The 16952-nt window shown below is 39.8% G+C and overlaps 1 protein-coding gene across 1 annotated transcript; it reads right to left on the bottom strand.

Annotated features, from left to right (window-relative positions):
- Positions 1 to 2624: 2624 nt before the first annotated feature.
- Positions 2625 to 4813, bottom strand: LOC123922708. The gene is made up of 2 exons (XM_045975407.1): positions 3623 to 4813; positions 2625 to 3569 (listed from the first exon to the last, which is right to left on the bottom strand). Exons 1-2 carry the CDS (start codon positions 4811 to 4813, stop codon positions 2625 to 2627), a joined length of 2136 nt encoding a protein of 711 aa, XP_045831363.1.
- Between the last annotated feature and the right edge of the window lie 12139 nt (positions 4814 to 16952).

Genomic DNA, 16952 nt, shown 5'->3' on the forward strand with positions numbered 1-16952 from the left:
TGTGTGTGCTGTTTTTCTTTGATAAACAAGAACATAAGAACACAAGATGATTTTAAACGCAAATTTTTTATTAATGATCTAACAATGTTGAGTACATTGGTAAAAAGAAAAAGAAAAAGACAACCTAATCCTAATCAGATGGATAATACTCAGAAGAAATCTCAGATTTCTCCTCAGGATCCTCTGATGAAATTTCTATGGGATCTGGGTTTTGCTCTTCTTCTTCTTCTTGTTCTTGTTCTTCTTCTGGAACATAGCCAGCCAAGAACTCAACATAGTCAGCATCATCTTCATTCTCTTCAGCTTCAGAATCTGATGAAATGATTATAATCTCAGCATCTTGTGGTTTCTTGTCGTCTTCTTTCTCTTTCTCATCTTTTTCGCGCTTCTCTTCTTCTTTCTTTCATCGACACTCTGCGATACGTGAACTAAACCTTCTCATTCTTCTTGATCTTTCTTGATATACTCGTTTATTCTTGTTTTTATGTGAAGAATGCATGTTAACTCGTTCACCTTTTTATAAACCTTTGAGCGCGTTGTTTTTTGTTTTTGAAATAAATTCACCTTTGTAACAACCACTCTTCTTCTTTCACTGTCTTGGTTATATACATTTTTTTTACTTTTTGATAATGACAAAAGGGGGAGTAGTTACGCATTAATTGATAAGTGATAAGTTTCAAAGCTGAAACCACGCTCTCGCCTTTATCCATTAAGTTAAAAGTTGTTACTTTTAAGTTGTTTTACGTATTTCAATGTGGAGACTAAGTTAGCTGAAACTGAAATAAATTTCATAAGTAAGGATAAGTTAAGAGTGCAATTTTAACTTAGCCTTATGAGACTTAGGGGGAGAGCTTGCAAACCTCTCACTCTGAAGAAAGATATGAAATTTATTTTTGAAATTCTGGCACACTAGTATTAAGATGTTGTACTCAACGCTTCACCACTTTAGTTCACTTTTAATGCGTGAATCAATGATCCAACATCCAACAGCGCATACACAAGGAATAATAAACTAAACAAACTGAAAGTAAATTAACACAGTGATTTGTTAACCCAGTTCAGCATAAGCCTACTCTGGGGGATACCAATCCAGGAGTGAATCCACTATGATAGTATTAGTTTGAAGCCCTCAATAAACCTCCCGTTTATGACTTCTCACCTAATCACCACCCGTGCTATATCCTACCTAAGACACACCTAGGTATGAGAACCTCCGCTCACCTCCTCTTAATCACAGCCACTGTGATCGTACACTTCTAGATTCAATAGGTGAAGACACACTTCATAAAACACACACCAATTCCGTACTTCAAAGCTTAGGAATGGTTCACACACACTATCTCCTTGCTTAGAAGCTCCAGAGATATTACAATGCAAAAACACACAGTTCCTAGTCTAGTGGGAAATCAACACAAGACTTAGAACACAATAAACACAATACTAAAACCTAAACTCACGCTTTGTAAGACTCAATTCTGGTTTCAGTGATTTGAACAATGGAGTCAACCTTCTTTAAATAACCTTCACGAGCTCAGGCTAGGTCTTCAATTAGGCTTCAATAGCTCAGCATGATTAATGGTTCCTTTCAAGAAATAATCTTTAATTCAAATGTTTTGTTTCCTTAACTTGAAGATCTGATTAACAAGCAACACTTGATCACGAGATCCATTAATAATTATGCGTGACAACGCTCCTTATCACAAACGACCATTTATTGTGGATTCCATATTTAGAACTTAGGCGCGAGATCTCAACATACACAGGCCCGGCCTACTGGATGTGGTATCCAATGTTGAAGCATTGTACCGAACATCTTGCTTATACTGGATGGTGGAAGCGTGTAGTTCCACATCAAGAGGACTCACATGTTTTAGCAAAATGAGGCCAACCATACAACGCCAACAATCTCCCCCTTTGGCAATTTTTGGCTAAAACATCCTAAGATTATTTCAACCTTTCTAGAGAGATACACAAGCTACCTTTCTTCAACTCAACGTAGGCACACAGTCATGAAGTAAAGTAGATCAATTTAACATGCTTGTTTTAATAACCCCTCATATAAAAATAGCATATTTAATGTGTATCAATTTAGAACTTCAGAGGCATGCAACAGCGGAATAGTGAACACAACTCGCCTCACAGGAATTTGCCAGTAGAGAGTATAAGATTCTCATAAAAGAAACACTGGGGAAAAATTAAACTCCCTCAAAACTGAGAAAAATAAATTCTCAGGAACAGATGATGCTTCAACATGCAGTAGCACATTGTGTGCTAAATATTGCTCCCCCTCAAAGGTAGAGTCGAGTACCAAGTTCATCTTACTAGTCGAGTACCAAGTTCATCTTACTCCCCCTTAATTCATGCATCGGATTATTCAGATGATCCAGCATCTGGTGGCACATCAAGGCCTCAGCACCTATTATGGCATACAATAACTACTCCCCCTTTTTAGCCACAAAATAGACAAAATGGGAACTGCATAAAAAATATCCAAACGCAGTGCAGATAGTAGCAGAACATAAAGTGCAGACAACATATTACACACCATGCACACTAGGTGCTAAAGTCAGGGCTCAGCCCACAGACATGCAAAACAAAAAAATCCAAATACAGAAACATCAGAATTAAACAGAAGCACTTGGGGAGGAATCACTTTCTTCTCCTTCAGCATCTGAGTCACCTTCTTCTTCACCACTAGAACCATCATCATCTGCATTAGCTGCTTGAGCTGCAGCCTCTTCAACCCTGAGAGCATGTATCATCCTTTCAAACTGCAACTTCTTTTCATCTAGCTCCTTACAGTTTGCTTCCAGCATAGCAATCATCTCCTTCCTTGTCATAGGAGTGTCAGCAGCAGCATTTGATGGTCCAACAATATCTGGAGCATGCTGTTTACTGAACAGCTTCTGATGAATGGCCAGAGGAGATGCCCTTTTCTTAGCAGACTCATCCTCATGCCTGATATTCGGATGTTGGGACAAGATGATATCACAGATCAAAGTTGGAAACGCAATGGGTTGCTTGGTGACAGAGGTCTTGGCATGCTGCACAACTTGATTGAAAATGTATAGTCCAGCATTAAACTTAGTACCAGTACCAATCATATAAATGAGCTTACCCAGATTTGTTGCAATGTCAGATGCATGTGTGGTAGGGACCCAGTTGACAGAAGCAATACGATTCAAGATGGCAAATTTTTGGGTTAGCTTGACAGCTGGTACCTTCTTCTTCTTGGGCCAGGTTTTCACTTTATCAGCTGTGATGATTCTGCAGACCACATTATCAGATACATCTATATCAGGGTGTGGCTCGTCAGAGTTACCCAGGAACCTGTTTATCATACTTGGGGAGAAAGTAACACATTTTCCTCGAACATATACCTTCTGAAATTCTTTGTCCAAGGGATTGTCACAACCAATGGGGATGTTGACAACAAACTCCCTAACCAGCTTTTCATAGCAGGAGCCTAAGCCCCACACAGTTTTGATCAATCCAGCATCACTGATCAAACTCACAATCTCTTCACATTCCAGAATATCTTTGCCAGTTCCCTTTCCAGAGCCAATCTTCTTTTGCAAATGATTCCCCATCGTTGAGCATAAGATGGAAGATGAAATGAAACATTGTCACAAGGAAAGTCTTCAATGTCAGGAGCAACAGATTGAGGCATGGCCTTCTTAGCAGACATAGCCTTCTTAGTAGGAGGCTTGATGCTTGAGTCATCCTTTTCAGCTTCAAATTCAGAGTCACTTGATGGTGCACTCTTCCTTTTCAGCACACCCTTATTCTTTTCAGGAGGAGGTATAGGCTTGCTCCATCCTTTCTTAGGACCATACTTGACAGGTTTCAGAGTATTGTCCTTTGTTTTCTTGGTAACGACAGGGGTAGTGGTAACAGCAGGTGCAGGTGTAGTGGTCCTGCTTCTCAGTCTTCTCCCAATACCTTTTTGAGTAGGTGGAGGTTGCAGATCTTCTTCAGAGGGGACTTCATCAACATCCACTATGTCCTGTTCTTCATTGGTGGTTTTCTCAGAGTCCTCACCAGCTTCATTCTCTGGCTCAGAATCAGCCACATCCTCAGGGGTACTTTCTTTGTTTACTTCCTCTTCAGTGGAAGCTTCAGTATTAGATCCACTGCCAAACGACCCAGTGGCAGTGTTAGCATGTGGGCTAGATCCTCCTTTGGATGCTTCAACATCCTTCTCAGCATCAGATGGTATAGAGGATGGTTCAACACCGGTTGGAGCATCGGTTACAACAGCCTTTTCTTGAGATTTTTCAGTAACATCAGTTATGACATTCGTGGGAACTGTCATATTCTCAGGAACACTAGGATTATTGCTCACACCAACATTCTCAGCAATATTTTGGGTTTTTCCTAGGGTTTCAACAGAACTAGGGTTTTCCTTTACAGAAGGGTTTTCTTGATTCACCTTTTCTGACACAGATTTAACAGATGATTCAACATTCGCATTTTTGCCGGAGGCAACATCATGCGATTCCACATTTGCCGTTTCAGAAAAGTTCTTACTTAAGTACAGATCAGACATGCTTAAACCCCTTTTTACAGGAGATTGGGGTTTCTTCTTCTTAGACTTAATAGAATCAGACTTAATAGAGATCGAGGGAGACGATTCACTTACTTTCTTAGACGATTTTGCAGATTTCTTCTTCTTAGAAGTAGTTGCAGGAATACTTGATATAGGCATCGCATCGACCACAACAGTTGTTCCTTCCTTCTTAGATTTTGATCTTGTTTTCACAGTATCAGCAATTTTGTTTTTGATCTGAGCGGAACCGGAAGATTGAGACATTTTCACAAAGAACTTGTTGAAGTTTTTGAGATTTTTGATGATTTGAGATGATGATTTGTGTTTGCGGATCGCAGTAGGAAGTTCAGAGGAAGTTGAGAGTTTTTGAACGAAATAATGAAGATATGTGAGTTGATAGCGTGTAGTAGAGCAGTTATGGAAAGTATTTTTTGTCTTTCCTTGATTTACGTGCGCCAATAGATGAAATTTGGAGAACAAAACGGTTGCGCGCACATAATGCCTTAACTGCTATAATTCCTCATATAGGCAAATTCCTAATTTGCCCCTAAGCCTTTCAAATTGATGAGCATCTAAAGCTTTAGTAAAGATATCCGCTACCTGTTCTTCAGTTGCAACATGCTCCAACTTCACAATATTTTCCTCTACTAAATCCCTGATGAAGTGATGACGAATGTCAATATGCTTTGTTCTACTGTGCTGTATAGGATTTTTTGAAATATTTATGGCGCTTAAATTGTCACAGTACAATGTTAGAGCATCCTGTTCAACATTGTATTCCTTAAGCATCTGCTTCATCCACAATAATTGAGAGCAACTGCTCCCAGCTGCAATGTACTCAGCCTCTGCAGTGGATAGAGAAACACAGTTTTGTTTCTTGCTAAACCATGAGATAAGATTCTCTCCTAGGTAGAAACATCCACCAGAGGTGCTTTTTCTGTCATCAGCACATCCAGCCCAATCTGCATCACAATACCCCATCAACCTAGCATTGTTGGTGTGAGAATACATTATTCCATAATCAGAAGTTGCATTGACATACTTCAAAATTCTTTTTACTTGTGTAAGATGGCTCATCTTTGGCTCAGCTTGGTACCTAGCACATACACCAACAGCAAAAGTGATGTCAGGCCTGCTTGCTGTGAGGTACAATAGGCTCCCTATCATGCTTCTGTACAGGCTTTGGTCTACATCTACACCTTTCTCATCCTTGGTTAATTTCAGATGTGTGGCAGCTGGTGTTCTTTTGTGAGCAGCATTTTCCATGCCAAATTTCTTTATGATATTTTTAGCATACTTACTTTGAGACACAAATATTGTGTCTTCCATCTGTTTTACCTGTAATCCAAGAAAATATGTTAATTCACCTACCAAGCTCATCTCAAATTCAGATTGCATCTGTCTCACAAAGTGTTGGACCATCGGTTCCGCCATCCCTCCAAAGACTATGTCATCAACATATATCTGTGCTATCAACAAGTTTCCATCCATTTCTTTGACAAATAAGGTCTTGTCATTTCCACCTTTCTTGTATCCTTGGTTGATCAGGAATTCAGTTAACCTTTCATACCAAGCCCTTGGTGCTTGTTTCAAGCCATACAAGGCCTTTTTTAGTTTATAGACATGATCCGGATGATTTGGATCTATGAACCCCTTGGGCTGTTCAACAAACACTTCTTCATGAAGATACCCATTTAAAAAAACGCTCTTGACATCCATTTGGTAGAGTTTGAGTTTGAGGATGCAAGCTACACCAAGAAGTAGCCTTATGGATTCAAGTCTTGCCACGGGAGCAAAGGTCTCATCAAAGTCAATTCCCTCCACCTGAGTGTAGCCTTGAGCTACCAGTCTTGCCTTATTCCTTGTTACTGTACCCTTCTCATCAGACTTATTCTTGTATATCCATTTAGTGCCTATGACATTTACTCCATGTGGTCTTGGAACAAGGTCCCAGACTTCATTTCTCTTGAATTGATTCAATTCCTCTTGCATTGCTTCAATCCAGAATTCATCAGTAAGAGCCTCTTTTATGTTTTTAGGCTCAAATTTTGATACAAAACAAGTGTTTGAAATAGCATCAATCTTTCTTCTGGTAGCAATGCCCTGGTCTGGATCACCTATGATTAAATCTTTAGGGTGATTCTTCTGTGTCCTAATAGATGGTGCTTTTGCTGGGGCAGGTACAGAGTCTTGATCAGATTCATCACCTTTTAGTTCAGACTTTTCACTTTGTGTCATCTCATCAGAGTTGTCAGGAGATGGTTCAACCTCTGTTTCCACATCCGATGGTTGAGTGGATGGTGCATCATCAATCACAACATTGATCGTTTCCATAATGATTTTGGTTTTTGTGTTATAGACCCTGTAGGCTCTGCTATTCAAGGAATATCCCAGAAATATACCTTCTTCACTTTTAGGATCAAGTTTTCGTCTTGGTTCTCTGTCAGCAAGGATGTAGCATTTACTCCCAAAAATGTGAAAGTGTTTCACAGTTGGCTTTCTTCCCTTCCATAATTCATACAAGGTTACAGATGTTCCCTTTTTGAGTGTTACACGGTTGTGTATGTAGCAGGCTGTACTCATAGCCTCTGCCCAGAACTGATATGGAAGACCCTTGGCATGAAGCATTACTCTAGCAGACTCTTGAATGGTTCTATTCTTTCTCTCTACTACACCATTTTGTTGTGGTGTTATAGGAGCAGAGAATTCATGTTGGATACCTTCTGCTGCACAGAAATCATAGAATTTGCTATTCTCAAATTCCTTTCCATGATCACTTCTGACCCTTATAATGACAGACCCCTTTTCTCTTTGAAGTTGTACACATAAGTTTCTAAATGTTTCAAAACTATCTGATTTTTCTCTAAGGAAGTCTATCCATGTAAATCTAGAGAAATCATCCACCATAACAAAAGCATACCTTTTTCCTCCAAGACTTTCAGTCTGCATAGGTCCCATCAAATCCATGTGTAACAATTCAAGTGTTCTGGTAGTAGATTGATGTTGAAGCCTTGGGTGCGCCACCTTGGTTTGTTTGCCTATCTGACATTCTCCACATATTGTTCCTTCGTCTATCTTTAGCTTGGGTAATCCTCTGATTGCTTCTTCAGCTATGGCCTTTTTCATTCCTCTCAGGTGTAGATGACCCAACTTTTGATGCCAGAGTTTGACTTCCTCATTTTTGCTTATGAGGCAGGTAGACATATAATTTCCTTCTTCAGACACCCACAAGTAACAATTATCTTTGGACCTTACTCCCTTCATTATCAGTCTTCCTTCTTCATCTGTAACAAGGCATTCTGATTGAGTGAAGTTCACCTTCATGCCTTGGTCACATAGTTGACTGATGCTGATCAAATTTGCTGTAAGTCCTTTTACTAACAGAACATTGTCTAAGTTTGGTAACCCATTATCAATTAGGTTCCCAATTCCCTTTATTTCTCCCTTAGCTCCATCTCCAAATGTTACAAAGCTTGTGGCATAGGACCTTAGGTTGGCTAGATACCCTTCCACTCCAGTCATGTGTCTAGAGCATCCACTGTCAAAATACCAATCTTGTCTAGATGATGCCCGTAGTGAAGTATGAGCTATCAGGCTTACACCATCTTCCTTCTTCTTCCACTCTTTCTTGACATTCACGTTCTCAGATTTGGGTTCAAGTGGCCGTGAATTCTGTGGATATCCGTACAGCTTGTAGCAATAAGGTCTAATGTGCCCTTTCCTACCACAATAATGACACCTCCAATTCCTTCTTTTAGTCCTAGATCTTGACCTGTTATATCGATGGTGAGGCGGGTGTTGAGGCATCGAGTTAGTCTGGACATGCTGCTTGGGTTTTAACCATGTGTCAGTTCCCTGATGTGTGGGAGGATGAGGAGGTAGTAACCCACCACTAACAGGAAAAGTTTTATCAATGGGGGTAGTGATTGTAGCTTTGTTGTAACCCATTTCTTGATCCACTATCTCGTAATCAAAACCAATAGGTTTCTTACCAGCACTTTGTTTTAGAAGCATGGCTTGAAACTTTTCTTCTCCTGATGCAAAGACCCTAACTTGTTTTCTAGCATGCTCCAAGTCTTCATTCAGCTTTTCAATCTCTTTGTTGAGAGTCTTAATTATATCCAGACATTCATTCTTCTCGGCCTGAAGTTGACAATTTGTCTCCTTTTGTTTTTCCAAGGCTTTGCAGAATTCATTGCTCCTGATGAATAAGTCCTTATAGGTAGCCAGAAGTTCTTCATATGATGTTTCATCGCAGGATTCAACATCAGATTCATAGACACCTGTCAATGCATTGACAAGTTTTGCAGATTCACCTTCATCTTCTTCTGAATCATCCTCATCTGACCAAGTAACAGCAAGACTCTTCTTCTTCTTCAGAAAAGTAGGGCATTCAGATTTGATATGACCAAATCCTTCGCACTCATGACACTGAACTCCTCTAGATGAAGTACTTTTGTCATCACTTCTGGTCCTCCTTTGACTGGACACAGGTTTGTTGAAGTCAGTTTTGGTGCTTGGACCATTGAACTTATTGTTGAAGTCAGATTTGGTGCTTGGACCATTGAATTTATTTCTTTTATCCATCCTCTTCATGATACGGTTGAACTGTCTTCCAAGTAACACCATGGCTTCAGATAAACTTTCATCACTTTCCATATTTATCTCATCATCTTCTGTAGTATTAGAAGTAAAAGCCAAACTTTTGTTTTTCTTTTCTTTTCTTTGGTTTATGCTCATCTCATAGGTTTGAAGTGAGCCTATTAGTTCATCTACTTGAATGTTGGCCAGATCCTGAGATTCTTCTATTGCTGTTACTTTCATGTCAAACCTCTTAGGTAGAGATCTGAGAATTTTGCTCACCAGTTTTTCATCTGATATGGGTTCTCCCAAGGAATCAAATGAATTTGCAAATTCTAAAATATTCATGTGAAAGTCATGAATAGTCTCTTCTTCCTTCATACTCAGATTTTCAAAGTTTGTGCGAAGCATCTGAAGTTTGGACAGCTTTACTTTGTTGGTTCCTTCATGTGCTTTCCTGAGTATTTCCCACGCCTGTTTGGCTACAGTGCATCGTTTAACAAGTCTGAACATGTTGATGTCCACCCCATTGAATATGGCATTCAAGGCTTTTGAGTTTCCCAGAGCTAAGTCATCCTCGTCCTTGGAATAGTCTTTATTAGGCTTGATTTCACCTGTAACCTTCCCATCCTTATCAATGACCATAGGGGGTTCCCATCCATTTTCTACAGCTTTCCATGTTCTGCTATCAATGGATTTAAGAAACACCATCATCTTAGCTTTCCAGTAGTCATAGTTCTCAGGCCCAGTTAGCAGTGGTGGTTTAGAGACCGTTCCTCCTTCCTTGTCCATCTCACCAGAAATTTCCGTCCCTGAAGCTCACCCTGAGTTTCGAGCAGGGTGCCTGCTCTGATGCCAATTGAAATTCTGGCACACTAGTATTAAGATGTTGTACTCAACGCTTCACCACTTTAGTTCACTTTTAATGCGTGAATCAATGATCCAACATCCAACAGCGCATACACAAGGAATAATAAACTAAACAAACTGAAAGTAAATTAACACAGTGATTTGTTAACCCAGTTCAGCATAAGCCTACTCTGGGGGATACCAATCCAGGAGTGAATCCACTATGATAGTATTAGTTTGAAGCCCTCAATAAACCTCCCGTTTATGACTTCTCACCTAATCACCACCCGTGCTATATCCTACCTAAGACACACCTAGGTATGAGAACCTCCGCTCACCTCCTCTTAATCACAGCCACTGTGATCGTACACTTCTAGATTCAATAGGTGAAGACACACTTCATAAAACACACACCAATTCCGTACTTCAAAGCTTAGGAATGGTTCACACACACTATCTCCTTGCTTAGAAGCTCCAGAGATATTACAATGCAAAAACACACAGTTCCTAGTCTAGTGGGAAATCAACACAAGACTTAGAACACAATAAACACAATACTAAAACCTAAACTCACGCTTTGTAAGACTCAATTCTAGTTTCAGTGATTTGAACAATGGAGTCAACCTTCTTTAAATAACCTTCACGAGCTCAGGCTAGGTCTTCAATTAGGCTTCAATAGCTCAGCATGATTAATGGTTCCTTTCAAGAAATAATCTTTAATTCAAATGTTTTGTTTCCTTAACTTGAAGATCTGATTAACAAGCAACACTTGATCACGAGATCCATTAATAATTATGCGTGACAACGCTCCTTATCACAAACGACCATTTATTGTGGATTCCATATTTAGAACTTAGGCGCGAGATCTCAACATACACAGGCCCGGCCTACTGGATGTGGTATCCAATGTTGAAGCATTGTACCGAACATCTTGCTTATACTGGATGGTGGAAGCGTGTAGTTCCACATCAAGAGGACTCACATGTTTTAGCAAAATGAGGCCAACCATACAACGCCAACAATTTTATTTCAAAGTATCTTAATCTTATACTAAATTAAAATATCATGGATAAAACTTAAAGCTTAGGCTTTAAGGAGTATCAATCTTAGGGGGAGCTTGCAAACCTCACAAACCTAAGAGAAACATGATAAGTTAATTTAACAACAATTGTCAATTAATACTTATGTTTGTCATCATCAAAAAGGGGGAGATTGTTGGAACAAAATTGATTTAAAAATGTTTGCCCCTAAATCTATTAAGGTTTTGATGATAACAAAGTATTAATAAACAATTGGAAGGACTAAAAATTTAATTTAAGTGTGCAGGACTTAGATTCAATTAAGCTCTGATTAATGATCAGAAGATAAGGACTTCAGATGTTCGTAAGCGCTCAGAAGATCGTGAGACTCAGAAGTTGTAAACTTCAGACGATGAAGTCTTCAGAACCTCTTAAGGTCTTAACTTCATCAAGCTCTGGTGATCTTCTTGAAGTTTGTAAAGATTCTCTTTTGCAAGTCAACTCTTCTACCAATGAAGAAAAGGACCTCTCAAGCCTGATCAGAACAGCTAATCTCTTTTTGTCTGTCCTCTTTTGAGAACGTGGGTCATCAGTTGTGTTAGCTGAATAAGGAAAGTCTTCTCTGCAGTAGTCAAAGTACCTGAAACTCTTACTTAGTTTTGGATACAACCAAACTGCATCAAGACAGGCTGCTTGAAGACAAAAGGTTATCTACTTCAACGGTCATCTTTGCAACGACTCTTTTCTAGTCGTATATATACTAAAGGAATCAGTTGTATTAAAAAAAAAAAGGATTATTGATCAAGGGATTACTATCACGCTCGAACAAACTCTGAATTCCTCATACAAAGCTCTGAACCTCTGAACTGTGTTGTTGCACTTTTAGTTCAAATATTTAGTATTTGTTCTTCTAGGTTCTGTCTAAGAGCTATTGTATACTTTCCATTACTTTATTACATCTAGTACTTGAGATAACTTAAGCTTGTGTGCTTAAGTGTGAAGTCTTAAGCTTGTGTGCTTGAGCATTGTTGAGAAGTCTCTTGCTTGTGTGCTTGAGCAGTTGTAATCTTGTGTGATTATAGTGAAATCCCTTGGAAGTGCAAGGGGACTGGACTACTCTCGTTTTGTGAGAGGAACCAGTATAAATTGCTTGTGTGATCTCTCTCTCTCTCTCAACGTATTTTATTGTGTTATTTATCCGCTGCTGTTGTAGTTAAGTTAAGAACTTGAAAAAGTTTTAAACTTGAGTAAAACACAATTCAACCCCCCCTTCTTGTGTTTTCACACCTTCATTGTTAGGAATTGCGAACATGCCTAATACTTTCTCAGCAGCAGAGAAGAACGAGATGAATGATAAGGCATTGAGTGCCATTATCTTGTGCCTCGCGGATAATGTGTTGAGAGAAGTAGCAAAGGAGAGGACTGCTGCAGGGATGTGGTCGAAGCTTGATGCATTGTATATGACCAAGTCCTTGGCACATAAGCAGTGTCTGAAAGAACGGTTGTTCTTCTATCGTATGTCGGAGAACAAGTCCGTGGTTAAGCAGCTTTCGGAGTTCAATAAGATTATTGATGATTTGGCGAACATTGATGTGAACTTGGAGGATGAGGACAAAGCTTTCCACCTATTGTGTGCTTTACCTAAGTCATTTGAAAACCTCAAGGATGCATTGCTCTATGGAAAAGAAGGTACTATCACCTTGGATGAAGTCCAATCGGCTTTGAGAACCAAGGAGATGACTAAGATGAGAGACTTGAGGATTGATGACAGCGGAGAAGGGCTGAATGTGGCGAGAGGAAGAAGCGAGAACAAAAGTAAGGGGAAGGGAAAGAAGCATAGGTCCAAGTCTAGGTCAAAGGGTGATGGTGGTGGCAAGTTAAAGTGCTATCATTGTCATGAACCAGGTCACTTCAAGAAGGACTGCCCTGAGAGAAGGGGTGGTGGTATTTCGTCAGCTCAAATTGCCGTTAGTGAAGAGGAAGGTTATGAGAGTGCAGGAGCATTGACAGTTACAAGTTGGGAACCTGAAAAGAGCTGGGTCATGGACTCGGGGTGCTCATATCACATTTGTCCAAGAAATGAGTACTTTGAAACTTTGGAGCTTAAAGAAGGTGGAGTCGTCCGTCTAGGTAACAATAAAGCGTGCAAGGTTCAAGGTATGGGTACTATTTGTCTTAAAATGTATGACGATCGTGATTTCCTTTTGAAGAATGTGAGGTATATTCCTGAACTTAAAAGAAATTTAATTTCCATAAGCATGTTTGATAATCTAGGGTATTGTACTAGGATTGAACGTGGGGTAATGAGAATTTCTAATGGTGCATTAGTAATTGCTAAGGGGTCTAAAATGAATGGTCTTTACATTTTAGAAGGTTCAACTGTTATTTCTAATGCATTAGTAACTAGTGTTGAAAATGCAGACATAACTAAACTATGGCATTTGAGGTTATGTCATGTTAGTGAAAGGGGTTTAGTTGAACTAGCTAAACAAGGTTTACTAGGGAAAGAAAAATTGAACAAACTAGACTTTTGTGATAATTGTACTCTAGGAAAACAACATAAGGTTAAGTTTGGGGTGGGAGTGCATAAGTCTACTAGGCCATTCGAGTATGTTCACTCGGATCTTTGGGGTCCAGCATCTGTGTCTACTCATGGGGGAGGTTCATATTTTCTTTCAATAATTGATGATTACTCTAGGAGGGTATGGGTTTACATAATAAAGAATAAAAGTGACACTTTTGAAAAATTCAAAGAATGGCATACCTTAATAGAAAATCAAACAGGAAGTAAACTAAAACTTTTAAGGACTGATAATGGCCTGGAGTTTGTTTCAGAGCAGTTTAATGAGTTTTGCAGGAAACTAGGTATAAAGAGGCATGAGATCGTTGCATACACACCGCAGCAGAATGGACTGGCTGAAAGGATGAACAGGACCTTGCTGGAGCGCGTGAGATGTATGTTGTTGGGAGCTGGATTACCCAAGAGTTTCTGGGGAGAGGCAGTTAACACTGCTGCATATTTGATCAACAGATGTCCATCAACAGGAATTGATCTAAAGACACCTATGGAGGTTTGGAGTGGCAAGCCGGCAGACTACTCTAACTTGAAAATCTTTGGAGCTTTAGCATTTGCACATGTCAAGCAAGATAAGCTTGATGCTAGAGTTGTGAAGTGTGTTTTCATTGGTTACCCTGAAGGTGTGAAAGGTTACAAGCTGTGGAAGATGGAGCCTGGAGGATCAAAGTTTATCATAAGCAGGGATGTCACTTTTGATGAGACCCGAATGGGGATGAAGTGCAAAGACCTTGAGAAAAGACCAGAAACGGGGGTGGAGAGAATTCAGTTTGAGGTGGAGCCTTCCACAGATGAGAGGGAAAAGGAGGATGAGACTCAAGTACCTGATGAAAGTGGAAGTGATGAAACAACTGTTCCTGACTATCAGCTAGCAAGAGATAGGGAGAGGAGAGTTATTCGTCCACCTAATAGACTCGGTTATGCTGACCTTATTTGTTATGCTTTGAATGCAGCTGAAGAAGTGCAAGACTCGGAACCAAAGAACTTCAGGGAAGCATCAGAAAGCATAGATAGTCAAGACTGGTTGAAGGCAATGAATGAGGAAATGCTTTCATTGGAGAAGAACCAGACTTGGAAGCTTGTGCCATTACCTAAAAATAAAAGGGTAGTTGGTAGCAAGTGGGTGTTCAAAAGAAAAGAAGGTATACCAGGGGTCGAAGCACCAAGGTATAAGGCAAGACTTGTAGCAAAGGGTTTTACTCAGGTTGAGGGGATTGATTACAACGAAATCTTCTCACCTGTGGTGAAACATTGTTCTATAAGGGTACTTATGGCGATTGTTAACATGTATGATCTTGAGTTAGAACAAATGGATGTGAAGACCGCATTCTTACATGGAGAGTTAGAAGAAACTATCTACATGCAACAACCTGAAGGTTTTGTGAAAGACAATTCAAAAGTGTGTTTGTTAAAGAAATCTTTGTATGGGTTGAAGCAGAGTCCAAGGCAGTGGTATCGTCGGTTTGATGATTTCTTATTGAAGACTGGATTTGTGAGAAGCAACTATGATAGTTGTGTGTACATGATGAAGAGGAATTTGAAAGTCATTCTCTACCTTCTTCTTTATGTAGATGATATTCTTATGGCAAGTTCTGACAAGCAAGAGATTCAACAGCTCAAGGAGAAACTAAATGGTGAATTTGAGATGAAGGATCTTGGCAATGCGAAGAGGATACTTGGTATGGATATCTTGAGAGACCGGAGTAAAGGTGAGTTGTTCTTATCTCAGCATGATTATTTGAAGAAAGTGGTGGAGCGGTTTAGAATGACAGATTCTAAGGTAGTGAACACGCCACTTGGTCACCATTCAAAGTTGTCGATAAAACAGTGTCCTCAATCCGAGGATGAGAGAAAGAAGATGGAGAGTACTCCCTATGCAAGTGGGGTTGGAAGCATCATGTATGGCATGGTTTGTAGTAGGCCTGATTTATCATATGCAATTAGTGTGGTAAGTCGGTTTATGGCAAATCCGGGCCAAGTTCATTGGCAAGCTTTGAAGTGGGTTCTGAGATATTTGAATGGTTCTTTGGAGGGTGGTCTGAAGTACACAAGAACTGATCCAGGAAGAGATGCTTTGGAGGGATATGTGGATGCGGACTATGCAGGTAACATAGACACTAGAAAATCCTTATCGGGTTTTGTGTTTACATTGTTCGGTACAGCGGTAACGTGGAAGGCCAATCAACAATCTGTTGTAGCTTTGTCAACAACTCAAGCAGAATACATAGCCCTTGTTGAAGGGGTCAAGGAAGCCATATGGTTGAAGGGTATGATTGGAGAAATGGGGATTAGTCAAGGATGTGTGAAGATACATTGTGACAATCAGAGTGCCATTCATTTGGCAAATCACCAGGTGTATCATGAAAGGACAAAGCACATTGACATTCGGTTGCATTTTGTAAGAGACATGATTGAGACAAAAGAGATCATGGTGGAGAAAATTGCATCGGAGGAGAATCCAGCTGACATGTTCACCAAATCGTTACCTAGAGCTAAGTTCAAGCATTGCTTGGACTTGATTAACTTCGTTGAAGAGTAGACGGAGGTTGGAGAGAGCAGCACGATGGTTGATGAGAAGTCGACATCACCATTGATTTAAAGGCAAGGTGGAGAATTGTTGAATATTGCCTTGAAATAATGTAAAAATCAGAAAATCATGTTTTGGTAGTCTCTGCCTGCTCACGCCCAGGCGTGGGAGTTGGCGCCCAGGCGTGAAAAACTGGGCTGAACTCAGGTTGCTCACGCCCAGGCGTGGGAGGCTGCGCTCAGGCGTAGTGTCTGCGGGCCTATATATATGTTATGCGTTTTCTGACTTTTTTAAGGGGTTTTTAGGGTTTCAAAGGCTAACAAAAAGGCTAGGGTTGAGAGATTTCATCTTGGGAAGACTCTAGGGTTAGGGAAACATTCTATCACCTTGGGAAACACTTTCATATTGAATTTCTTGGTCACGGGAAGAAATTCGGGCTTAGGGTAGATTTAGGAAAAACTCTAAATCTTGTAACTCTTGTGGTGAATTTCATTGTAATCAAGGAACAAGTTTGATAGTGGATCGGAGAACTGCTCTCTCCCCCAGAGTAGGTCACATTGACTGAACTGGGTAAACAATTCTCTTGTGTTCTTTTCTTTTATCGCTTTATCTTTTGATTTGTGATTTTTATTGCCGATCTCATTATTTGATTGCTTAATCGTTATTTGCTCCACACATCAATTATTTTATTGGTGTGATTCAATCCGAATTCACAACAATTATAGTATACGACATCTATGTCTCTAGCATCACATTACTTCATTGAAATGTATCTTCCAATGAAGACAAAAATATTGAAAAAAAGTCTAGTATATGACATACATGTCTCTAACATCACTTTACTTTATAGCA

Source organism: Trifolium pratense, linkage group LG4, assembly GCF_020283565.1.
Source record: "Trifolium pratense cultivar HEN17-A07 linkage group LG4, ARS_RC_1.1, whole genome shotgun sequence".
NCBI classification, from domain to species: Eukaryota; Viridiplantae; Streptophyta; class Magnoliopsida; order Fabales; family Fabaceae; genus Trifolium; species Trifolium pratense.